Source organism: Plecotus auritus, assembly GCF_963455305.1.
Source record: "Plecotus auritus genome assembly, chromosome: X".
Lineage (NCBI taxonomy): Eukaryota > Metazoa > Chordata > Mammalia > Chiroptera > Vespertilionidae > Plecotus > Plecotus auritus.
In genome coordinates, this window is record NC_137784.1 from 136,200,584 (window position 1) to 136,227,126 (window position 26,543).

The 26,543-nt window shown below is 45.4% G+C and overlaps 1 protein-coding gene, 1 long non-coding RNA gene and 1 pseudogene across 4 annotated transcripts; 1 reads left to right on the top strand and 2 right to left on the bottom strand.

The window, feature by feature from the left end:
- Window positions 1–527: 527 nt before the first annotated feature.
- LOC308239762 lies at window positions 528–9,228 on the bottom strand. Its single transcript, XR_013959767.1, has 3 exons — window positions 9,126–9,228; window positions 8,937–9,010; window positions 528–664 (listed from the first exon to the last, which is right to left on the bottom strand). It is a non-coding gene; the product is annotated as an uncharacterized lncRNA (long non-coding RNA).
- Window positions 9,229–14,245: 5,017 nt separating this feature from the next.
- LOC308239973 (small ubiquitin-related modifier 2-like) lies at window positions 14,246–14,519 on the top strand (annotated as a pseudogene). Its single transcript has one exon. The product of its transcript is annotated as a small ubiquitin-related modifier 2-like (transcript).
- Window positions 14,520–17,463: 2,944 nt separating this feature from the next.
- Window positions 17,464–23,823, bottom strand: TSPYL2 (TSPY like 2). 2 transcript variants are annotated; one of them, XM_080653330.1, is made up of 7 exons: window positions 22,828–23,823; window positions 21,475–21,552; window positions 21,255–21,366; window positions 21,025–21,170; window positions 20,815–20,912; window positions 19,900–20,528; window positions 17,464–18,175 (listed from the first exon to the last, which is right to left on the bottom strand). In XM_080653330.1, exons 1-7 carry the CDS (start codon window positions 23,683–23,685, stop codon window positions 18,018–18,020), a joined length of 2,079 nt encoding a protein of 692 aa, XP_080509456.1. In that variant the 5' UTR covers window positions 23,686–23,823; the 3' UTR covers window positions 17,464–18,017. The 2 variants fall into 2 exon arrangements, with proteins under 2 accessions (XP_080509456.1, XP_080509455.1); XM_080653329.1 differs by having other exon boundaries at window positions 17,464–18,178.
- Between the last annotated feature and the right edge of the window lie 2,720 nt (window positions 23,824–26,543).

Genomic DNA, 26,543 nt, shown 5'->3' on the forward strand with positions numbered 1-26,543 from the left:
ATCCTGAATAGTCCTCTATTAAAGGAATTGAAGCAGCAGTTAAAACTCTTTCTACCAAAAATAAATGAACGAATGAATAAATTAATAAACAAATAGCAGAAGGCAAAATTTTCTAGTTGATATGTAGATTACAGGTAAGTAAAGAGATACTGATTCCCTCAGCCCTAAAGGTGTCCATGTAGAACCTAAGGCAGTGGAGACCCTAGGCAGGCTGCCTCTCTTTATGGGCAGCCTCCTGTGGAGATCCTTAGAGGGTGACCCTTAGTGAAATTTGGTCTGACAAATCCCTCTCCCGTACCTGCAGGTGGTGAGCATGAATGAGTAACATCCAGCACTCAGTTACTGCTCTGTGGTAAGTGTGTTAAGCAGGGCCGAGGAGCTCAATCACATGGACAGCCTCTTCAGTAGACAGTTTCTGTAGTCTTCTGCTCACTGAGGACAAGGGACCTGTGGAGCTGCTGGAGGAATCTGAGTTCCAGTTGCCAAGAAACACCATACACAGCCAAGTTGTGACTAGTTGGGGTGGGGATGGGTGCAGGAAGGCCAAGCAGGGGCTTCTAGAGAGTGTAGCTCCTGGTAGAAGCCCTGAAACTCTGTCTTCACGAATATCAGATACTTTTATTCATTTGCAGCTGATGAGCCCTTTTAATGGTGTCCAAGCTAGCTGCGGGGATAACAATGATGGTTGTTCTGCAAATAAGAGCTTCATCATTATTTTGAAATAATTTATATGAAAGAGTTCAATTGTTTTGAAATCTAATCACATTATCACAAGAAATTTTAACAATATATTCGTCAATAAAACAAAAAGAAACGCTGTCCGATACCATTTCAGTTGTTAAACATTTTTGCAGACTTTAAAAATTGGTTTTAAATATTTTATCAGCTACTTGTACATAAATTTTTCTTGATCGTGACTACTGAAAATTTGAAAGAACACATCATTAAAAAGTCTTGATCAGAATTTGGGTGTATCCATTTCAAGCATAAAACCTAATATAAAATAAACACTTTATGCAAGCAGTTTTCAAATTTCTCATTTAAAAATCTGGAAAGACTCCCAGTCAAGGCACATACCTGGGTTGTGGGTTCAATCCCTAGTGGGGGCAGGTGTGGGGGGCGACCGATTGATGTTCCTCTAGAGCAGTGGTTCTCAACCTTTCTAATGCCGCGACCCTTTAATACAGTTCCTCATGTTGTGGTGACCCCCAACCATAAAATTATTTTCGTTGCTACTTCATAACTGTAATTTTGCTACTGTTATGAATCGTATTGTAAATATCTGTGTTTTCCGATGGTCTTAGGGCCTAAGACTTAGGCGACCCTGCTAGCGGTTCTCAGGTCGCAACCCACAGGTTGACAACCGCTGCTGTAGACCCTAAGACCATCGGAAAACACAGATATTTACGTTACGATTCACAACAGTAGCAAAATTACAGTTATGAGGTAGCAACGAAAATAATTTTATGGTTGGGGGTCACCACAGCATGAGGAACTGTATTAAAGGGTCTCAGCATTAGAAAGGTTGAGAACCACTGCTCTAGAACATCAATGTTTTTTTTTCTCTCTCCCCCTTCCTTTCTCTAAACATGTCGTCAGACGAGATTAAAAAATAAATAATTAAAACAAGAACTTAAAAAAAATTGGCAGAGAACTCAGGGTCCCCATACAGGGTGGGGGCAAAAGTAGGTTTAGAATTTTAAGTACGCAAAAGTTTATTTGTGTATTATTATTTTCCATATGAACAACTATGACCTGCTCTTGCCACACCCTGTAATACAGGGAATACAGAATTCACAAGTAAAGGGCAACAAGGAAAATAACAATAACAACAACCACACATGCACAACCCAGAACAACAACAAACTTTGAGGGTAGAAGAGTCTGATACCAGAGTTGTTAGAGTAGAGTATCTAAAATGTCCAGTTTTTTTACAAAAAAACAACAACTGTGAGACATGCAAAGAAACAGTAAATTATATTACATATATAGGGAAAACAGCAGCCAAAAGAACATATCCCCAAGGGGGCTAATATTTGGGACTTAATAGACAAAGACTTTAAATTAGCTATTATAAACATTTTCAAAGAACTAAAGGAAACCATATATATAGAATTAAAGGAAAGTATGAGAACAATGTCTTATAAAATAGAGACTATCAATAGAGATAAAAATCATAAAGAAGAATCAAATAGAAAATCTGGAGTGAAAAGTATAACAACTGAAATGAAAAGTACATTTTGAGGGGTTCAACAACAGATATGAGCTGGCAGAAGAGAAGGGTGAAGTTGATGATAGGTAAATAGAGATTATCCATTATGAAAAGCAGAAAGAAAAAAGAATGAAGAGGAAGAAACAAAGCCTCACAGACCTGTGAGACTACATCAGTGTACCAACATAAGTATAACAGGAGTCTCAGAAGGACAAGAGGAAGACAAAGGAGCCAAAACATCACAAATTTGATGTAAAATATTAATCTATACATTCAACAACCTCAAGTAGAATAAACTCAAAGAGATCCATACCTAGATACATAGTGAAACTGGTCAAAATCAAAGACAAAAAGAAAATCTCAAATGCAGCAACAGGAAAATGACCTATTGCGTATAAGGGATCCTCAATAACATTAGTAGCTGATTTCGCATCAGAAACCAGAGGACACAAGACTGTCACAGCATCAAAATGTTGAAAGAAAAAGAGTGTCAAAGGAGAATTCCACATCTAACTAAATTGTCCTTCAAACATGAAAGAGAACTTAAGATAAACAAAACTGAAAGAATTTGTTGCTAGCGTCAGGCTGAAATTAGAGGACACTAAATGATAACTTGAAGGTAACTACATGGGTATGAAAAAATAATTTTTTAACACTTTATTTTCCTATCTGTTGTAAAAGATAACTGCATAAAGCAATAACAATAAAATTTGGTGATGGGCTTATAATCTATAAAGAACTAATTTGCATGAAAATACTACAAAGGAGGGGAGAGGAAACAGAGGTATAGTGGAGCAAAGGTTTTTACACACTATTGAAAGTAAGTTAGAATTAATCCAAAGTAGAATGTTTCAAATTAAGATGTTAATTGTAATCCCCAGAGCAACCACTAAGAAAGTAACTCAAAAAATATATAGTTGATACGGAAATTAAAAAAGTTAAAGTAGAAAATACCTACTTAACACAAAAGAAGAGAGGAATTAAAGAACAACGGAACAGAAAAGACATAAGACATACACAAGGCAAATATCAATCCTTCACAATTCATCCAAAAAAACAGAGAAAACACTTCCCAATTCATTCTATGCAGCCAGTATTACACTAACACCAAAACCAAAGACATCACAAGAAAACTACAGACCAATATCCCTTATGAATATACAGTAGATGTAAAAATCTTCAGGAAAACACTAGCAAACCAAGTCCAGCAACATAGAAAAAGTATTATATAACATGATGAATTAGGATCTATTTCAGAAATGTAAGGTTAGCTTATCATCTGAAAAATAATCAATGTAATACACCATATTAATAGAATAAAGCATAAACTCCACACGATCATCTCAATAGATGCAGAAAAGGCATTTGACAAAGCCCATTCATGGCAAAAGCACTCACAGAACTAGGAGTAGAAGGGAACTTCTTCAACTTGGTAAAAGGTAAAACCCACAGCTAACATCATAATAGAGAAAGACTCAATACTTGACCCCTAAGATAAGGAATAAGATAAGGATACTTGCTGTCATTACTTCCAGTCAGCACTGTACTGGAAAGTCTAGGCAGGGCAATTAGTCAATAAAAAACAAACAAACAAACAAAATCCACCCACATTCTGGTCAGGTAGCTCAGTTGGTTATAGCGTCATCCAGATAGGCCAAGGTGCAGGTTCGATCCCCAGTCAGGGCACATGCAAGAATCAACCAATGAATGCATAAATAAGTGGAACAACAACAAATCGATGTTTCTCTCTCTCTCTCTCTCTCTCTCTCTCTCTCTCTCTCTCTCTCTCTCTCTCTCTCTCTCCCCATCCCTCCCTCTTTCCCTCTCTCTCCTTCTCTCTCTCCCTTTCTCACTCTTTAAAATCAATAAATAGCCCTAGCTGGTTTGGCTCAGTAGATAGAGCGGTGGCCTGGGGATTGAAGGGTCCCAGGTTTGATTCTGGTCAAGGGCACACACCCCTGGTTGCGGGCTCGATCCCCAGTGTGGGGCGTGCAGGGAGCAGCCAATCAATGATTCTCTCTCATCATTGATGTTTCTATCTCTCTCTCCCTCTCCCTTCCTCTCTGAAATCAACAAAAATATATTTAAAAAATAAAATCAATCAATAAAAAGTTTTTTAAAAGCATCCAGATTGGAAAGAAAAAGTAAAACTATATTTGATCTAATATATAATATACAGTGAATCCTCAGGAATCCACTAAAAAACTATTTGAACTAAAAACAAGTTCAGCAATGTGGCAAAATAAAAGATCAATAAATAAAAATCAATTGTATTTCTACACACTAGCAATGAGTAATAAGCAAGTGAAATTAAGAAAATAACCCTATTTATAATAGTAGCAAAAATAAAACACTTAGGAATAAATTTAACAAAAGTGAAAAACTTGTATACTGAAAACTACAAAACACTTCCAAAAGAAATTAAAGACAATCTAAATGGAAAGACTTCTCATGTTCACGAACAGGAAGATGCAATATTGTTAAATGGCAATAATTCCTAATTGATATATAGATTCAACACAATCCCTATAAAAATTCTAGCTGATTTCTGCAGAAACTTGGCAAACTGATCCTAAAATCCATATAGAAATGAAAGGGACTTAGAAGAGCCAAAACAATCTTGAAAAAGAACAAAGGTTGAAGATTCCATTTCCTGTTTTAAAAACTTACTATACGCAACTATAGTAATCAACACAGTGTAGTCTGGCATAATGACAGACATAGATCAATAGAATAGAATTTAGAGTCCAGAAATGAATCTTTAAATTTATTATTTATGGTCAATTGATTTTTCACAAGGTTGCCAAGACAATTCAATGGGGGATAGAATACTCTTTTCAACAAAAGGTACTGGGACAACTAGATATTCGCATGCAGAAGAATAAAATTTGGACCCCTACCTCACCACACACAAAAATTAACTCAAAATGCATCATCAACCTAAATGTAAGAGCTAAAAATCATATAACTCCTGGAAGAAAACACAGGAATAAATCTTTGTGACCTTGGGTTATTGACTGGTTCCTTAGATATGACATGAAAAAGTCAAGTGACAAAAGAAAAATAGATATGGCCTGACCGGAGTGGTTCAGTTGGTTGAGCATCGTCCTGTGCACCAAAAGGTTGCCGGTTCAATTCCTGGTCAGGGTGTTGCGGGTTTGATCCCCAGTTGGGGAGCTTAGGGAAGGCAACTGATTGATGTTTCTTTTCTTTTTTTAAAAAAAATATATTTTATTGATATTTCACAGAGAGGAAGGGAGAGGGATAGAGAGCTAGAAACATCGATCAGCTGCCTCCTGCACACCTCCCACTGGGGATGTGCCCGCAACCAAGGTACATGCCCTTGACCGGAATCGAACCTGGGACCCTTCAGTCCGCAGGCCGACGCTCTATCCACTGAGCCAAACCGGTTTAGGCTGATGGATGTTTCTAATATTGAGGTTTCTCTCTTTCCCTTCCTCTCTCTAATCATGTCCTCGGGTAAGGATTAAAAAAGAAAGAAAAAATACATAAACTTGACTTGAAAATTTAAAACTTTTATGCATCAAAGAACTCCATCAAGAAGGTGAAAAGTCAACCCAGAGAAAAAGAAAAGATTTGCATGTTATATATCCGATAAGGGACTTGTATCTAAAATACATAAAGAATTCTTACAACTTGCCCGGCTGGAATGGCTCAGTGGTTGAGCACCAACCTATGAACCAGGAGGTCACGGTTCAATCCCCGGTCAGGGCACATGCCCTGGTTGTGGGCTCGGTCCCCAGTTGGGGGCGTGTGGGAGGCATGTAGGAGGCAGCCGATCAGTGGTTCTCTCTAATCATTGATGTTTCTATCTCTCTTTCCCTTCCTCTCTGAAATCAATAACAAAATATTTTTAAAAAGAATTCTTATAACTCAACAATAAGAAGACCATCCCTTCCACTCTCTCTAAAAATCAATGGAAAAAAATATCGTCAGGTGAGGATTTAAAATAACTAGTTTAAGGAGGAGGAAAAGAAAGTGTATGGGAAGGGCAATTAGAGTGAGGACATCTACCCCCATCTCCTGGCCTCCTGGTAAGAGGGCTATGCAGAGCTGCTGGGGGAGCAAAGTGCTCAGGGAAAAGCCAGATTTCTATTCAAGCAGTGGTTCTCAGTAGGGGGGGGTGGACAATCAAGGGGTGTTTGGGGGCATTTTTTATTGTCACAATAGTTGGAGATCACTGGTGACATTTAGTGGGCATGGACCAGGGATGCTCAGCTGCACAAAATAGCTCCACACAGCAAAGAATTGAACCACATTCCATACAACTTTAGAATGTACCACCAGACAACCATGTAGGTAAAAAGCCTGGTTATTCATTCATTTACTTAGTCATTCAACATTTACTGAGGGAGCCTACTATGTGCCAGGCACTGTTTAAAGGTAATAGGGATGCGTCAGGGCACGCGCGCGCACACACACACAAATGTCGGCCCTTCTAGAGCTTACAACTGAGTGAGAGAGTCAGACATAATAAAAATGTGAATTTATATTCTGTAAGAGGATAAGGAACACTATGAGAAAAACAGATCAGGGTATGTGCTAGTGGAGAGCTGCAATTTTAAAAAGAATGGTCAGGCCCAGCCGGTGTGGCTCAGGGGTTGAGTGTCGTTGACCCATGAATGAAGAAGTCTCGGTTCGATTCCCTGTCAGAGCACATGCCCGGGTTGCAGGCTTGATCCCCGGTATGGGCCATACAGGTGGCAGCTGATTGATGTTTCTCTCTCATTTCTATCTCTCTCCCTTCCTCTCTCTCTCTCGCTCTAAAATCAATAAAAGCATATATTTTTTAAAAAGATAAAATAAAAAGGATGGTCAGGGTAGGCCTCATTGAGAAAGTGACATCTGAGTAGAGGCCTGAAGGAAGTGAGGGCATGCGTCTTGTGCAAAAAAAGCATTCTAGGTACAGGTGATGGCCCAGTACAAACCCCTGAGGTGGAAGTGTGCCTATTATGTTCAAGTAGCGTAAAGGAGGCAAGGATGGGTGGCACAGAGAGAGCAAGTGGGGAAAGTGGTAGGATATAAGCCCAGAGAAGTTATGAAGGCCACATCATAGATTCTAATATATACTGACTGTTCCAGAAATTCTACAACTACATAAATTGAGGGAAGATTGCACTGTGTTTTGTTTAGAACTTTATGAAGAATTGCTCATCATCTAGGAAAATTGCATCATCCTGCCTTCGGTTTCTGAGTCACCAATCAACACACATGTAGCTGTCACATTCCCAGGTTTAAGTATCATTAAATGCAAGACTATTTCATTATGACTCCCTACTAGAATTACATCCCCGGCTTTACATATTACAATACATATTGTTTTATTATAAATTGCTCTTCCTTTACTTCTCATTTATATTACAATTAGGACATTATATTGGCTTGGAGGAATGATGTGTATAGACCAGTGGTCGGCAAACTGCGGTTCGCAAGCCACATGCAGCTCTTTGGCCCCTTGAGTGTGGCTCTTCCACAAAATACCACGTGCGGGCACTCACGTACAGTGCGATTGAAACTTCGTGGCCCATGCACAGAAGTCGGTTTTCGGCTCTCAAAAAAGAAATTTCAATCGTTGTACTGTTGATATTTGGCTCTGTTGACTAATGAGTTTGCCGACCACTGGTGTAGACAGATTCTATTATCTATGCACTTCATTTCAGAATTGTGAAGGGGCATTTCAAAATATACACTGTAAAAATGGAGTGTTGGGTCCAACAGATATGAGACCCTCTCAGGAATGGAAAGAAAACTAAGACTATTCAGAAGCCAGGGTGAGAATGGAGGGGATTTTGCTGATGCTTGAAGGTGAGTTCCAGAAGGCCTGGTCAAAGGATTTCAGGGAGGGGGCAGAAGGGCTGTATGGGGATGTAACTAGGAGACTCTTGGTCTTCTTGTGTTGACTAACATAATATAGAATAAAGGGCCTCATCCACTGTTTTCATTTAAGTTGCTCCTCACCCTGGGGGTCTCTACCTGATTAACACAGGAGGCTGGGGAACAAAGAGGATCTCTCTTCAATGAAGCCAGAAGTGGCCCAAATCCAGGCTCCATTTATTTATTTATTTATTACCCACAGAACAGTCTAGAGCCCTCAGCTAACTTCACAGTTGCTCTTAGGCCAACCTCATTGCTATAAACAATGCACCTTTAACCTATTTAAGGATGGAAAAGAGACAGGTAGGAAGAGGAAACACAATAACAGAGAAAAAGAACCAATGAGGGTAGGGTCAGAGACAGGGAGTAGGCAAAGCCAAAGACCAAGAGAGAGAATATTCTTCTCAGTCATGACCGTCATTTATTGAATATTTTCTAGGGGCTGGGTATTGGGCAAAGTGATGCACATGTATTGTCTCAGGTGGAGATTATTAGACTTCCATTTGATAGATGAGGAAAACTGAGGCCCACATCCGTGAAGTACATGGCTCAAGGTCTCAATGGCTAGCTTTAACAGGATTCAGCCTTCTAGGTCTGGGTTGTTTAGTATGTCTCAGAGAGGGAGAGAAACAGAAGATAGAGACAGACAGAAAGATGGAGATAGAGACAGACTGCGAGAGGGAAAGACGGGGCAGAAAGAGAGACTTACAGACACGCACGCAGACGATCATGTGAGCTGCAGACCTGCACAGAATGGTTTTCCAAGAAATTGGCGGGGGGGGGGGGCGGGAAGGCGGGCACGGGCAAGTGGGCTACGCAGGGTACTCACCTAGTCGCAGTCTGGGGTCGCAGGGGCCCTCGCCCTCCCTTTGCTACCTGCGGGATCCTCTGCAACCCGCTGACCTAGGGTTGAGAGGCCGCCCAGGTAAAAGCTCACCCAGGCCCCACCCCTCACGCACTCCCGCCCGGCCTCTTTCCCCCACGCCCCCCTCCCGCCCCGGTCGCTATAGCCTCTCACCGGACACCCTCCGCCGTACACGCCACGCGTGAGCAGATTCCAGGAACCGAGAGCTGGATCTCGAGAATACCCAGGAGGTGTCCCTCCCGCAGGCTGAAGCACGAGCAGGATCGCTAGCTCCACCGCTACCTACAGCCTCGGGCTCCCATTGGAGGAGTGCCTTCCTGTCGGCCCTGGGATTGGCTGGATATAGAAACACTTTTTTTTAACCCCCTCCCCCCAGGCCCAGATCCAGGAGGAAGAAAACTCCGCCCCTTCGGGGGTCTTCGATTGGCTGATGAGCCAAGCTGGAAACACTCAGACTCTAAGCCCAAAGTGGGGCCTGGCGCGAGTCACCCAATGATCAGAGATCCTGACTTCTTTTTTAAAAGTATGTTTTATTGATTTCAGAGAGGGAGAGAGAGAGATAGAAACATCAATGATGAGAGAGAATCATTGATCAGCTGCCACCTGCAGGTCCCCTACTGGGAATCTAACTGTGACCTCCTGGTTCATAGGTCCATGCTCACTGAGCCACACCAGCCTGGCGATCCTGCTTCTTGACATCATACTCTGTAAGTCGTTTTGTATAAACCACTGCCGGGTTAAGAGACACGACACTGCCCCGAATTTCCTATAGCTCTACCCTCACTGCAGGGATTTCCGAGTTGGGTTTCTCTCACCCAAAATGAGTGTAGCTCCTAATTTCATCCATGGAGGAGGAAGGGGTTATGAGGGTGCAGCCAGTTACCCACCAGCCCCTGCTACTTTATGAGACATTAGTCAACTGACAACCTCACTAGGAGCCTCAGTTTATATGTGAAATGGGAAGACAGTTTAAAAATCTCGCCTGAAAGGCAGAGGGAGTAAGAGATCAACCAAAGGACTTGTATGCATGCATATGAGTGTAACCAATGGACACAGACAGTAGGAGGGTGAGGGCTGGGGGTAGGAGCGGCCTGGAGAGGTCTAGGAGGGAAAAGGAGACATATGTAATACTTTCAACAATAAAGAATTTAAATTTAAAAAATAAATCTCACCTGGCCCTGACCGGTTTGGCTCAGTGGATAGAGCATCAGCCTGCGGACTGAAGGGTCCCAGGTTCGATCCCAGCCAAGGGCATGTACCTTGGTTGCGGGCACATCCCCAGTAGGGGTTGTGCAGGAGGCAGCTGATTGATGTTTCTCTCTCATCGATGTTTCTAACTCTCTCTCCCTCTCCCTTCCTCTCTGTAAAAAAATCAATAAAATATATTTTTTAAAAATCTCGCCTGAACCTTGTATGCATATATGCATGGCCCATGGACACAGAATATGGAGCGGTGAGGGCCTGAGGCGGGGGGAGCTGGCTGGAGGTCGTCAATGGGGGCAAAAAGGGGACATATGTAATACTTTCAATAATAAAGAATTATTTAAAAATAAATAAGTAGCCCTGACCAGTTTGGCTCAGTGGATAGAGCGTCAGCCTTCGAACTCAAGGGTCCCAGGTTTGATTCCGGGCAAGGGCATGTACCTTGGTTGCAGGCACATCCCCAGTGGGGGTTGTGCAGGAGGCAGCTGATGGATGTTTCTCTCTCATCGATGTTTCTAACTCTCTATCCCTCTCCCTTCCTCTCTGTAAAAAAATCAATAAAATATATTTTTTTAAAAAAATAAAAATAAATAAGTAAAAATCTCACCTGGCACTATCATTGTGAGGATTAAATGAGAGAATATAAAGTAATCGCCCAGAACATTAATAGTTAAGACTGAGGGAACTATGGCCCAGAGGCAAACTGGTTGGCATGATGTTACACAGCAGCAAGACCCAAAATAAAACCCAGGCTTCTGGCCTCCAAATGATAGCTGTTTAAGAAGGAAGGAGAGACAGGAAGGTTCTTAATTTGGGTTCACAGACCTCCAATCGAGTCTGGGGACAGGGTTTGGAGTGGTCCATGAATTTGTATGGGGAAAAAAAATTACATCTTTATTTTTCACTCTCCTCTTGTTGAAATTTAGCTTTTTTTTTCAGCAAAGAATGTAATTAGCCACAGTAGTATTACTTGTGACTGTCACTAACAGAAATCACAGAGCTTTTCATATCACCTTATAGATGTTGCAGTTCAAAGTAATGTCGCAGATCTTTTGAAATATCATGTAATCTCTATTTTAAAATCATGATTGTCATCAGACCCTCCATTGGATCTTATGATTTAGTGAATTAACGAGGAGCATATATATTACTATAGCACATATTTGCTTTTTCCATGTTTTAATAACTATATTTCAATATAATCAGTTTCTTTTGTAACCAAAGGTATTTTATTTTATGCATTTCAAAGATTCTATTTTATGAGGTAAGTTCTGTAGGCTTCACCAGACCATCAGACAGATCCATGGTATAAAAAGAGTTAAGAATACTTGTCTTACACAGAGAGACTGGTGGTTGCTGGGGGGAGGAGGGGTGGAAGACTGGGTTTTTGAAAGATGGGAGTGGGGCATAAGAAATGTAGTCAACAATATTGTAATTAACTATATATGGTGTCAGGTGGATACAAGATATATTGGGGTTGCCCTGGTCGGTGTGGCTCAGTTGGTTGATTGGGTGTCATCCCGTGCACCAAAAGGTTGCTGGTTTGATTCTGGTCAGGGCACATGCCCAGTTGTGCATTTGATCCCTGCTAGGGGGCATGAAGGAGGCAGCTGATCAATGTTTCCCTGTCACATTGAAGTTTCTCTCTATCCCTCTCACTTCTTCTTTCTCTAAAAATCAATTTTAAAATCTTAAAAAAAAGATTTATTGGAGCGATCGCTTAATTATATAATGTCCAATCACTAGGTTATACACCTGAAACTAATATACTATTGTATGTCAAATGTAATTGAAAAAGTAAAAGAAAATCCTATCTAATAAAAGAGTAATATGCAAATTGACTGTCACTCCAACACACAAGATGGCTGCCCCCATGTGGACACAAGATGGCCACTACAAGATGGCCAGCAGGGGAGGGCAGTTGGGAGGGACCAGGCCTGCAGGGGAGAACAGTTGGGGGGGACCAGGCCTGCAGGGGAGGGCAGTTGGGGGGGCCAGGCCTGCAGGGGAGGGCAGTTTGGAGGGACCCAGGCCTGCAGGGGAGAGCAGTTGAGGGGGACCAGGCCTGCAGGGGAGGGCAGTTAGGGGCAAACAGGCTGGCAGGGGAGCAGTTAGGCATCAATCAGGCTGGTAGGGGAGTGGCTAGGGGGTGATCAGGCTGGCGGGTGGAAGCGGTTAGGGGCAATCAGGAAGGCAGTCAGGCGAGCAGTTGGGAGCCAGCAGTCCTGGATTGTGAGAGGGATGTCCGACTGCCCATTTAGGCCCAATCCTAATGGGATCGGGCCTAAATGGGCAGTCGGACATCCCTCGAGGGGTCCCAGATTGGAGAGGGTGCCGGCTGGGCTGAGGGACATCCCCCCACCCCCGTGCACAAATTTCGTGCACCAGGCCTCTAGTTTTAAATAAAAGTAAAAAATTATAGTCAAGGACAAAACAACAAACAAACAAACCACAAAAAAACTTGTTTTAAACTCTGGGCTCCAGGAGAACAAAGACTCAGACTGTCATGTCTCCTTGTTATATCTCTATCATCCAGTTTAGTATCAGGCATACAGTAGGTGCTCAATAAATGTTTACTGGATGAATAATAGGATTCCTTCCTAACCATCCTACACACCCCCAAATGAGGGAGCCAGTGCTGGCCTTTCTGATGACCTAAGAAGAAGGGATATTCCTGAATCTAGTTTTGGTTAAATTTTGCCAATCTTTGGTTCACAGCAGTGAGTGGCATTTTAAAGGTCTGGTCCCAGGAGATTCTGGGGACTTCACGCCCAGGAGCAGGGCCCTCTGCTGCAGAGGAATGGGGTGAGCTGTGAAGGACACAAAGACAATTAGCTTTAGCATGGGAACAGGCCCTGGGGTACATTGGGTCCACAACTCCTCCTTCTCCTCCTGGTTTCTGTTTGGGGTCCCAGAAAATGGGGCCTGTATTCTCTGTTCTTCAGCAAAGACTATACTTTGGAGTTGGATGTGACCTTAAAGACCTTCTAGAACAGTCCATTCATTTTGGAGGCCGAGATTGGGCAGGACCTGAAGCCATACCATACACCAAGGAGTGAGGGCACAAGGAACAACAAGATGTCACTCTAGGCAAAGAACATCCTCTCCTCCCATGCCTCAGGCCAGGGCACGAGCACCCTGGCTAACTACATTAGAATCCCATACTTGGCTCCTAATAGTGGCTCTGAAGCCAGAGGCCCTCTCTGACAGGGTGGGTGAAGCAGAGCCTCAAATTCCAAAATGAGGGCCTATTGATTTCATTAGGAAGACAGAGAGGAATCAGAGAAGAGTATGACGAAGGCCAGGCTTCAGAGGTCTACTTTGGGGCTGGATTTCATCTTGAGAACTTAGGCAGGTTGCTTCTCCTGGGCTGATGCCTAAGCTTGCAGGTGGGAAAATGGAGGCCCTCTAAAGAGGGTGAGGGAGTCATGTGAGGCAGAGCAGATTGAGGCAAGGGTACCCAGGCTGTCTGTCACTCAGACTGGCTGGGAACTTCTTGCCAGGCTGACCTCTTCCTGGCCCACTCCAGGCCTTTGCCCCTGCTGCTTTCTCCTCCCCTTCACTTTACCACCTGCTCATTGGGACTGGCTGCAGATATTGCACGCAGTTGTCTCTTCCCTGTGCACAAAAGGAATGGACTGTTCTAGAAGGTCTTTAAGGCCATATCCAACTCTAAAATATAGTCTTTGTCTTGACTCATCTCTGGCCCTGGGGCAAGATGTTCCCTTTTCTGGGTCAGAGTTTCGCCTCCCCACTTCTGACAGTGTAGTCCCAGGTCAGAACTAGAGGCATCCAAGACCCCATGCTCTCCCCAAAATATTTACCAGAATCATGGAGTATGTTCAAGATCTGGTGTTCCAACCATTTCACAGAAGAGGCCCAGAGAAGAAGGGGCCTTGCCAAAGGTTCCATAGCAACCTAGTAGTCATCCCTGACTTCTCTCAATCCTTCTTTTCCCATATCTAAAGCCTGTCAGCTTCTGCCAGTCCTGGTGCTGCTTGTGTGCTCATTTGGTGCGGACCTGGTACCTCTTTTGTGAAGCTGCAGCTGAGAAGACTCCAGTGCTCATCATGACTGACAAAAAGCCCAAGGAAGGAGTCAAGACTGAGAACAATGATCATATTAATTTGAAGGTGGTGGGGTAGGATGGCTCTGTGGTTTAAGACTAAGAGACATACACACTTAGTAAACTAATGAAAGCCTATTGAGAACGCCAGCGTTTGTCAATGAGGCAGATCAGATTCCGATTTGACGGGCAGCCAATCAATGAAACAGACACAGCTGGAATTGGAGGATGAGGATACAATTGACGTGTTCCAGCAGCAGACAGGAGGTGTCTGCTAAAAAGAGAACCTGCTACTGTATTCCAGAACTCTGTTCCTCCAGACCCGTGGTCGGCAAACTGCGGCTCGCGAGCCACATGCGGCTCTTTGGCTCCTTGAGTGTGGCTCTTCCACAAAATACCACGGCCTGGGTGAGTCTATTTTGAAGAAGTGGCGTTAGAAGAAGTTTAAATTTAAAAAAATTGGCTCTCAAAAGAAATTTCAATCGTTGTACTGTTGATATTTGGCTCTGTTGACTAATGAGTTTGCCGATCACTGCTCCAGACCAAGAAGACATTCTCAGTTAGAAAACTGCAATTTAGATAGATTGCATCCTATTATAGTACAGTATTCTCTGTTCTTTCATTTCCCCCTTCCCTGTTCCTTTATTGTACATAAAGTAACTGATGTATGTGCACAAGCATTTGCATGTTTTAAACTAAATGGCCAGTGGTATGTTTTGATTGACATCAAATGGAGATGAGATGGGGAAAAAGACTGGTTCTGTGAAAATACCCCTTTCTTTAGTGGAAGCTCATTCAGCTCTTATCTCCTATTCAAGTAAGTTATTTTACTTCTCACTGTTTAACAACAACAAAAACAACATAAAAGTCCTTGCATACCTCGTTCCATTGGAGAATTTTAATGTTTTTCATTTATCACTGTAAACCCAAGGACAGTTTTTTATAACTTTCTTATACATAGCTGTTACATGTAGGGAAATCTGTCTTTTTTTTTTTAAATTGTTTGAAGTATTACAAATAGTAGTACATATGTCTCCTTTTTTCCCCCCCATTGACCTCCCCCCGGGCTCCCCTACCCCCCAGTACATGCCTTTACCTGCCCCCCCAGTGTCTTGTATCCATTGGTTATGCTTATATGCATGCGTACAAGTCCTTCGGTTGATCTCTTACAGCCCCCCCCTCAACCTCCCTTGACTTCCCGCTGTAGTTTGACAGTCTGTTCAATGCTTCTTTGCCTCGGTATCTATTTTTCCCCATTTCTTTCCTTTAAAAAATCTTGCCTCTGCAGACTAGAAATAAACATATAATAACAAAAAGTGTTTGAGTCCCAATTTCAATGTCCAACAGTTCTGAGTCCCCGTTTCAATGTCAAATAGTTCCTTAAGTGTACATGTCAGCAATGATATCTGGATGGTGGGCAAGGGCAATCTGTCTTTAAGTAGAGGTCAATTACTCTAAAAGAAATGAATCCTAGATAGTTTCCCCTTCATGCCCAGCATCTTGTTGTTTAAATAAACTTCTTGTTTAAAATGGAAAAAATAAAGCCTGTCAGTTCCAGCATCTTAAAAGCTCTCATAGAACAGACACGTTTCTAGTGTGGGACAATGCCAATTAGTTTATGTAGACACTTGGCCCTCGAGGCGATGGAGCATAACCCTCCACTCCCTAAGCATGAGCTACACTTAGTGGCTTCCTTCCAAAGCAGTGTGGAGAGGAGGAGTAATTTTACAGCAGAGAAACCTGACATACACTACCTCAGCCATGACAGCAAGGTTAACATGGACAGTAAAAAGGCATATTGATAGCACGTACCCTTGATATGATGCAATGAGAACAGGACTTTATTTCTGTGGTCTTCCTTCCCCAACCCCACAAACCTACTCTAATCATGAAGAAAACATCAGACAAATCCTAATTGAGAAAATTATACAAAATACCTGACCAGCACTCCTCAAATGTTAATGACTCCAGGTCATTAAAAACAAGGAAAGTCTGAGAAACTGTCACAGCCAATAGGAGCCTACAGGGACATGACTAAATGTAAGGTGGCATCCTGGAACAGACAAAGGAAATTAGGTAAAAACTAATTAAATATGACTAAAGTATGGACTTCAGTTAACAATACAGTATTAATACTGGTTTATTAATTGTGACAGATGTACCATACCAATGTGAGATGTTAACATTAGCAGAAACTGGCTGTAGGGTATATGGGAACTCTCTGTATTACCTTAGCAATAATTCTGTAAATCTAAGATTTCTAAAATAAATTAAAAAATTAAAAAAACCTATATCTACCCCATTACACCTCTCAACTTGAGTTATAGCTTTGTTCACTGCTCTCCCTTCCTCCAATCCATTCTGCTGGCAGCCAGCAGAGGGCATTCTCTAAAACACAAATCTGAATCCTTCCAGCAAAATAAGGGCGTTGGATGGAAAGTTCTGGAGGTATGTTGCAGAACACCGACCCTGATTGTTACATTAGTTGTCATTACGATCCAGAAAGAATCTGGGTGTTATTTCCGGTGACTCCTGAAATAAAATTAATGTATCCAAAATTTAAAACATCTCCCAGATAAAGCCTGCCTTTCAGACTCCCAACTCCCAACTCCTCCCGCCCCCAATCACACAGCTACATAGTAATTTCTCTTTGTTTTGCAAACTCCTCGACCTGAGCCATCTTTTCTTGCCTTCTCTCCCAGACCCAGTTCCAGGGACCCTGCACCCCCTCCCTAAAACGAGAGAGCACCCCTGCATTATCCAACTGATGTTTTTTCTACTACATGCGAGTGAGAAAAAATGGATTCCTCTGGCTCATTCCGCCCCCGCTCAGCTCACACTAGGCCCGAAGAAAGGTTTGACGCAAGATAAATTAAAAGATGAATCACTGAATAAATGGATGTTCTAGGGCGCAGAGCTTTTCTGTGCGCATGCGCGAGGGGAAGGCGTGGGAAGCTGTTTGATACCTGGCTGAGGCCACTGCAGCAGCCAGGAGAGGGAGGGGCTTCCTCAGCCTCGTCTTGCCATTGGTCAGAATGGTCCGCATTGGCCTGACGCCACAGCTCTGCAGTCCCGCAGAGCTCGACCCCCTGCCCGCCAAATCCCCCCACCCTAACAACTCGCAACTACCATCTTGCAGGCCAGTGCGTAGATGGGCCTATAGCAAGGGAGACTGCTGCTGGGAACTGGGCACCGGGCGGAACAAAAGACTCAAAGCAGCACTTTGAATTTGCTGGGAATTTTATTAGGGTTAACAGGGTTCACAGGGAATGAGCAGGGCTTCTGGGGGTGGGGGACAGGAATACCGCAATGGCGAAGCGGCCTTGCATATTGCATAGACACCGATGCGGGCTAGCGGGCACAGCAGGTGGAAAAGTGAGGGGAAGAGAGAGACTTAGGACAACTGGGAGGCAGCAGCCATCCCAAGGCCACAGCAGCCCTCCCCGCTTCGGGATCGGGGGTGTTCACTCCAAACAGCACGAGGAGGGGGATAGAGGGGCCGTGGCCAAGGCATCACAATAAATACGTAGCAGCACACAGAAGCCTGCGAGGGAGGAGGGCCGAAAGGAAGGGGGAGTTCCCCTTTCCCTCCCCCCAAAATAAGAACTCTGCGATTACTAAACCATAAAAATAAACTTCAAACCCGTGTACGAACTTGGTCACCCCCCAGAAGTGCAATGTGGAGCCTCAAGGCCCTAGCTGAGGGGGAGGGCAAATGGGGCAGAGGGAGAGGGACACAGAGGCAGTAGCCACAAGGGCAAGGGTGAGACATTTGTTTATCCGGTTTTGCCCCTCTTCCGGGGGTTGGCCCAAGCGTTCTGGACCTGAAGCACCTCCTCCACGTCAGAGTCTTCCCAGTCTTCTCCGATTCCTTCCTCCTCCTCCTCCTCTTCTTCCTCCTCCTCACTTCCTTCCTCCTCCTCGCTGTCCTCATCTTCTGGCAGCACAGGGGAGAGGAAAAAAACGGAAAATGGAGGGTGGTTAGATGGGCAGGTACATGTCACTTCTAATGGAACATAGCCCCTAACTAGGGCGGTTGGGGGCCAGGGACCATTTGCCAAGCACTTCTGCTTGGAGCAAGCAGCCAAGTGTAGGGGGGGGGGGGAGGGGGAAGGAAACAGGAAGGTAGAGTGGGCTCCTTGCCTCTGTCCTATCAAAATGAATACATATCTGAAAGCAGCTTCTTCTCCTCCTGTATGTAACAATGTGTGTCTCTTCCTGAGCTGCGACCTCAGCTGAATAAACCTATTCATCCCCAGGCAGCTCCCTCACTCCTTCTCCATAGTCTGATGCAAACAGGCCCAGTCTGTCTGCTTCAGCCCAACCCCCCACCCCTGCTCCCACCCTAGGGCTGGGCAGATAGCGCTGCCTCTCCTTCTCCAAAAGAACAGGTGTCATCCGATGGGAGGGAATGGGGCCAGCAACTCCCTCAATTTCCCTAGTCAAGCTGCAAATGTCGAGATTGAGTGTACTCACTTCAATGCCTCCTTCCTTGGTCCCCTGCCCTCAATGGAACTTTTTGACTGCGAGGTAAAAATTCTGAGGAGTGCTTGGTCTTCCCCCAGAGGCCTGCCTTATGTCCAACAACCCTTCCAACTCTGTGGTTCTCCCTGCATTCCATCAATCTCACCACCATGCCCTTTCCCCTCCCAGGAAATGGCTCATTTCTCCAGTCATTCGAGGCCGGAACCAAACCTGGGAGTCACCTGAAATACCATCTTTTCCCTCAAACCCCATACTCATTTCTCAAAAGGCATTCTTTGGTGAGAAAAAAATGGCTTCTGTGGTCAAGAAGCTTGAAAAATGCTGGGTTCCACGAAGTTTAAATAGGTTTCTTACAGCAGGACTTCTCAGAGCCTTTAAGGTGTTAATGTACATGTGACTACATGAAGATATTCATGTATGCAGTATTTTCCCCGACATATGCAACCAATGAACCTTTTTGTGAGAAGCAGCTTTCAGAACTGGTGAAGGGTCCTCAGAAGACAATCTGGGAAACTGTGCCCGACATATGCATTTTCACCCTTCCAGGTCCTTGTTCATGTGATCCCTTTTACTGAGAATGCCCCATAACACCCCTTAAGACAAATGCAGCCTCCAATTCAAATGTGTCAGTTCCTTTTCTAGTTCTCCCCTTCCTCATTCTTGAGGTACAATTAGCTGTTCCCTCCTCTGGGGCTCACAGAGCACAACCTCCTCTGGGCTCACAGAGCATAATGTTCACTTTGCCCCCAGCTCCCCGAACAAGACTGGGAGTTCCCAGAAGGCTAGGGCTGGGTACACAGTGTACTGAATTGTAATGTGTTTGCTGCTTTATTTCTCCCTCTCCTCTCTCCTCTCTCCTCTCTCCCTCCCTCCCTCCCCCCCTCTCTCTGCCAGTCCTTAATTTCCCACTGACTCTCTCCTATACCTTCCCTCCTCTTTGTATTTTGCTGTTGCAACCTATCCACCCATCAGCCAGAACTGAAACATATTTTGCTGGTTTTGTTACATTTGTAAGTTAAATGTTCCTGGCCTTGTTTTGTTTTACAAGTTGCACAGATGCTTTTTTCTTTTCACCACAAGAGCAGATTGTGCTCATGTCTCGATTCCCTGGTCCTGGCCAGCTTTTCCCTGAGGAAAGAGAAAGGAGGGAGGACAAGAGGGGGTCCAGCTCACCTTCCTCACTGCCCTCCTCATCTTCTTCCTCCATTGATGTTTCTTCTTCGAAGATGTTCTCTACCTCATCCTCATAGTAGCCCAGGTTGTTGATGTTAAGCTGATCCTTCTCAGGCTCTTCAATGGCATTCGCATAGTAATCAATGTCTCTGTCATCATCATCACTGCCTTCATTGTCACCTTCATTGCCGTCATCATCACTGCCTTCATTGTCACCTTCGTTGCCATCATTATCTTCATCATCGCTGGTCTCATTGTCTCCGTAGTCACTGTCGCTGCTGTCGAGGTTGTTGCCACAGCCGCCACCTTTGGAGTTCTCACCACCATAAGTGTGCTCATCAGCGCTGTCATTGTTTTCGGTGGTGAGGTGGCGGTCTGGGCTTTCACAGTCATAGACGCTCTCACTGTCACAGAAACTCTCACTGAAGTCAGTTATCTCGTTGTCCGTGGTCTCGAAGCAGTCGGTGGTCTCCATGAAGTCAGAGATCTTGATGTCGTGAACAGTCTCATTGTCAGTGATAAAATCACTGTCTGAGGTCTCGCCAATAATGTCTTGCATCAGCTGATAGTCATCGAAGTCATCCATGATCACCAACTCATATCTGTCCCTCTTTTTAATGTGGGAAAACCTGTGGTTGAATATAAGTTTGGGGGGAGGTACAAGATAAGACACTGAACGATGGGAAGTAACTGGGGAGGCAGTAGGCTACAAGGGCTCCCAGGGACGAAGCGAGGGTAGGGAGAATCCCATTTCTGCCCCTGACTGTATAACCTAAGGCCAATCACACCCCATTTCTGGGCATCATTCACCACTTGTAAAACATATTGGACTGAATTGTCTTAAAGGTCCCTTTTGGCTTTATAAACCCTGTGTGACACTAAAACATCACCTCTCAGTCTCTAACCCCCCATCACCTTTCTTTCTTTTCTTGCTTCTTTCTGTTTGCTCTGTAGCCGCCTTCTCCCATCATGTAGTAGCGCACAGGGTTGACCCACAGGTCATTCTTGATAATCTGTTGAAAGAGTGGGGAGAAAGGAGAGAACAGAGCTATGAGTACAAGCCCCAGAACCTATTCCCGGCACCTAGAGGCAAACCCAGCAAGGCCTTCCCAGGAGGGACCCCACCTCAGCAATCCTGTCGGCCTCTGGGAGGCTGTGATTTGAGAACCAGCTGAAGAAGCTGTAGTTGGTGTCCTGGTTCCTTTCCTTGTGAGCTTGGGGTTCCTGGCCCCGGTGCCAGCGGATTGGGGTGGAGTGAGACACCAGCCGGCCTGGGGAAGAAGGAGGCTGTGGAGAAGGCACTGGGCAAGGGTAGTTGCGGGCCCCATGGATTTGCCCTGGGGACTGTCTCTTACCTGATCGGTTGCACTGGAACTCCTTGACAATCACCATATTTGTGAAATAGGGGTTTGTCTGGAAGTACAGCTTCATTTTGTAGCCCATGGAGATATGTCTGAGATCCTGTACCTGCTCAGGGTGGGGGTAATGATGGAATCACCACCCCCCCATCCCCCCCCCTCACCTTCAAGGACCAGATTCCTTGACTGGTCTTAGTAAAAACTTCTTTGGCCTGACCTGCAGATTGGTCAAGTAGCGGAAAATGTCTTCATCGCGTTGACTGATCAAGACTGAAATTTTGGGGTGGTTGAGGAACTGCGGGAGGGAGCGGTTTAGGTTAAGGAGTGACTACTCTTTGAGAGGAGGGAGGGAAGGCCAGGCAAGTCAGGTCTGGCAGGGCAAAGCAAAAGAGAAGCTGGAGCAGAAATCCTTTTGTGTGCATTTGATATGTGTGGAACAAGTGGGTCATGGGACATGACCTGTACTTTATTTCCATGATACTATGTGGTGAGAACTCGTGTTTATGCTTTGTAAAACCTCTGTATTAGGTGGCCTTGCCACGGTTCTTACTTGTTGTGTCTGGGTGCTGAGCGTCTATGTCCATGTGATGTGTCTCTGGATGCTGAGGGCTTGTGTTCACAAAACATTGTGTGTCAGGGGGCTGAAGGCCCATGTCCTAGTAATGCTATATCTGGTTGTTATGGGTCTTTATTCACATGATGTTGTGTGTTTAGATGTGAGGGGTTCTGTCCAAATTAAACTGGGTACTGAGGGTCTGTGATCATGAATACTTTGTATGGGAGTGTCAAGGATCTGTAGCTATGTAATGGTTAGTATGTTAAATCCATGTATTCCTAACATGTTGCATGTCTATATGTGTGTCCCCCAGAGATGGGGTTATCACCAGTAGTGAATGGGATTTTTTTTACTCCCCTTTCCTTCATTTAACTCCTTGATATCCATTCCTAGGTATTGCTTCTCCTGATCCTTCAGGAGCTCCAGCCCCTGTCTAGCCCCCTTTCCTCCAGCCAGGATTAGGCTCTCCATAGCATCTAAGCAGACACCCAGGCTTGAAGAGCCATATGTGAGTTAGGCACCCATTCTGGGCAATTTCCCCATTATGGTGCCCATTTACTGTCTCAGAGTCAGTTTATTTTCTGTGTGCCCCTCCCTCCTCCTTTCACCATCTATGGTCCAATTTTTCTGCTATGTGCCCCTCTACTACCCACCTCTTTTCACTGCCTGTGGTCCATTTCTTTCTCTTTTTTAAATTATTTTTTAAAGTATTACATATAGTATTACATATGTCTGATCCATTTATGTTATGTTCTTCATCTTCACCCTTTCCCATCTGTGATTCAGTTTTTATGTTGTGTGGCTCCTCCTCCCGCCCCCGCCCCCGCCCCCCTCCCCATCTCCAATCCAGCTTCGCTGATGTCTCGCCCCCCTCCTTCCGTCCCTCCTCCACCAAACGTAGTCATTCTTTCAATAGAGGCCCGCCCCCACACTTTCACCCTGTCTCCCTCCCTCCCGTCCCCCCCCCCTTTCTGTCATGGGCCCATAGCCCATGGGTTTAGGTATCAAGGATACTGCTTTGACCCAGAAGCCTGGGATGTGCTGGATGATAAGGTCTCTGCGCTCCAGGAAGGGTCTCCGCATCTGGATGAACTTGCGCTTGAGACGGAGGAAGGCCTTGCCCGCCTTAATGTTCACCGCCTCCAGGTCTAGCTGAATGCTTTCCAGTGCCTGCAGGACGTACTGTATCTTCTCGGGATTTATCTCTTTGCTTTGCTTCTTCACCTTCCTCTGCTTCCTCCTCCTCCTCCTTCTCTTTTTCCTCACATTCTCCTTCACCTCCTCCTCATCATCTTCCACTATGATAATGGCCTCTTCCTTCCCCTGTAGACCGGCTACCACCTGGTACTCCCGTCCCCCTAAGCTACAGGTATCGATGGCCTCCCCACTAAAGCCGCTGGGCTCGGGCTCGGGCTCCGGCTCCGGCTCGGGTTCGGGCTCCGGCTCGGGCTCCGGCTCCGTAACCTGAATGTCAATCTCCAGGCTTCCCCCAGCCACCTCCTCAGGAGAGAATGTTTCCAGGCTCTCTGAGGGAGGGGGCGCCTCCCCATACCCAGACTCAAAATCAGGATCCCAATAGGAACACCCGGCGCCCAGGGTGAAGTACGCGCGCACTCCCCCCTCCTCCAGAATGACATAGGGGGGCGGCGGGGGCAGAGTGGGGCCCAATCCCACCCCCCTCATGTCAGCCAGCACCTGTGCTGCCTCCGTTTCCTCCCGGAGCCTTGGGCGCTGCTCCGGTGGAGGCAGGGGCAGTCGCATGAGGGGTGGTGGCGGCGGAGGTGGCGGCGGCGGCGGCGCGTCATCCTGAGAGGGCTCGGAGCTGCTGAGGCGACGGGCCTTGGCAGGAGGCCCCTCATCCGGGCGGTCCATGGTGACTGCGCTCAGGGCACCGGCGCGCACCCCTTCCCTCTCTGTCAGGCCGCTGCTTCCAGTCACACCTGAAGCGGAGCGGCTGCGCCTCAACGCCACCCGCTCCGCTCGCAGCGCCGCTCTGCGCTCCCTCCCACGGAGCCTGTCCTATTCCCTCCGCGCCAAGCGCTCAGGTCCCGCCCCTCCCTGACGTCAAGGGCCTGTTCTGCCTCGCCATTGGCTGTCCGCTGCAGAGGCGGCACTTGCGTTCCCAGGACCACTGCCCGCTCTCACGCAATCTGCTTGCCAACACCCCACCTCACCACTTTCCCATTGGCTCCCCTCAACTCTGCCAATCATTGGGCTGACGCCCCCGCGCGACCGGAGAGAAAGCTGAGGGGCAATTGGCTGAGAGAAAAGCTTGGGGAAGAAACCTCTCTCCCTCACCCTTTCAACGTTTTGTCCAATGGGAAAAGTACCAGTGGTTCTTTTTTTTTTTTTTTTTTATTGAATCAGAGGGGATGGGGGGGGGGGAATAAATGGTGATAGAAGGAGACTTGGCTTGTGGTAGTGAACGCAATACGTTATACAGATGTATTATAAAACCGTACCCCTGAAACCGATGTAATTTTATTAATCAATGTTACCAGTGGTTCTTAAGATCAAAAAAATCAAAACAAAAAAATGAAGGCAGGCGCTGAGCACGACGTGCTCAAATCAAATTGGAGAGCCTCGCTGTCGTTCATCCATCCCCCCCCCCTCTCCTCCGCTTCCCTCCCCTCCTTTTCCCTGCCGCAACTACGCACTTCTTAAATCTGCCTCGTCTCCAGTCCCTGCCCCCAGCTTTTGCCAGGCAGCAGACTCCAATGAGGCCCCTGGGGGCTCAGGTTGCTCTAACCCCGAGCCGGGACCTCAGTAGAGACCTAGGGACTTTGATTTGAGGCCAGGTTTTGACGTGGCGTTTTCCATCTCTGCAAAATGGCTCTAGAAATAATCACGCAAAAAAAAAAAAAAAAAAGGTAACATCTATGCGTCATTAAAATGATGTGATTCAATTCGTATGCTAGATTTTTCTAGGTCTTTCTCTTCATGTACTCAATACTTTTTCCCCTCCCTTCTCCCTTTCCTCAGTGTATACTGTATTTAATTGTATTTGGGGAAAAAAAAATTTTTTGGCCAGACGGACAGGTCTCTGATGAGGCATGGTGGTGGGTTCTGGCTCTGGTAAGGATTCAAATCAGGGGTTTATTCCTCCACTTTGTAACTCTCTGAGCTTCAGCTTCCTCTCCTCTAAATGAGGTGTCCTTAAAGAGAAGTGTAGGGAACTACCCATTGCAGCCTTATTATAGTAGAGAACTGGAAGCAACCTAGAGCCCCATCTCCAGGGGAATGGGTAAGGAAAATGTGATATATGTGCATAAGATGACCACTGGAATGAATTAGATCTACATACGGCAACATGGCTGGATCTCTCAAAAACAGAATGTTGAGTGAAAAAAGAAACAGAACAAGATTTATAGTACAATACTGTTTATGTAAATTAAAACACATAACAATACCATATATTTTTTCACAGATACACATATATGTAAATAAACACATGAATGGTGGATTGGAAGGACGTATGTTAAATACACGAGAGTGGGTGCCTATGTGGGAGGGGGGATGGGATCAGGGATGGCTGATGAAGGGGACAAAACAAAATAAAGAATAAAAGGGCTTCGCATGGATCAATGATGATATAGCTGTGCCTAGAACTGAGGAGTATGGTCAACTCAATTCTGTGCACCTGAGAGAATAAGTAAATAAATAATAATTGAGTGCCCAGGCAACAGTCTGGCTGGGTAGACTTCCAGGCTTGGGTTCCCTCCTGTGACATCCTTCCGTCTGAATTTAGCCAAAGCTTACCAAAGTCCCAGCTGCATAAAGTGGACCCTTCAGAAGATCTCCCATCCCAGATTGAGCAGGCCCTCCAGAAGCCATTACTTTGTGGGGGGCATTTCCTAAGCCCATCAGCTCTCCCCAAGTTGGATCCCTAATTCCCAGTCCCCATTCTCCATGGCCGTCCAGTTTCAGGAACACCTTGTTTGGGTTTTGGAGAAGAGACTGATTCGGGAGGTTGAAAGTGATACCTGGGGGCTCCAGGCTTTGGGAAGAGAATGGGGTTCTCAAGTATTCTGTCTGCCGTGTTCAGAACCTGGGCCAAGGGAGGAAGATCTGATGAGATGGGAATCTCCCTCTTGCTATATACATATGTACTTTTCAAGTTCTATCTCTCCGGCCACTCAACTTCCTGCTGCAGGCACATACTGTAGTTTGTCTCCTCTCAATTAGGTGCATACATGTATGTGTGTGTGCGTGCCATATATGTCTCCACATACAGGCATTTACTCACGCATGTGTACCAGGTAGGGGTGCCTCCCCATACAAAGTCACACAAACACACTGTCTCACTCAATCATACCTCTCCACATGTGGTCATGCAGACAGGACACACAGACGCACAGACAGACACACACACACGCAGTCAGAAAGAGAAAACATCCAATATAGCATTGTTCATTTCAGTTTTCCATTTACAAAATCCAATGGTGAATCCAGGCAGTTAGAAAAAAGAAATGGAGGAAAACCCTCCTGAATGTACCCTATCTACCCCACCCCCGTGGCCCCCCCACCCCACCCCCTGGAAAAGGCACCCCCATCACTATCACTGAGAGAACAGGTACCCTCCCACCCCCAGCCTCTCAGCCACTCTGGCCTGCCTTTCCAGGACAACTCCACAGCCAGGCTCATTAATGTCTCTCCTGCCTAGAGTGCCCTCCCCATTCTTCTTGGGTCAAGGCTTAGGACTAGGGTTTCAATAGGGAAGGAAAAGGGGG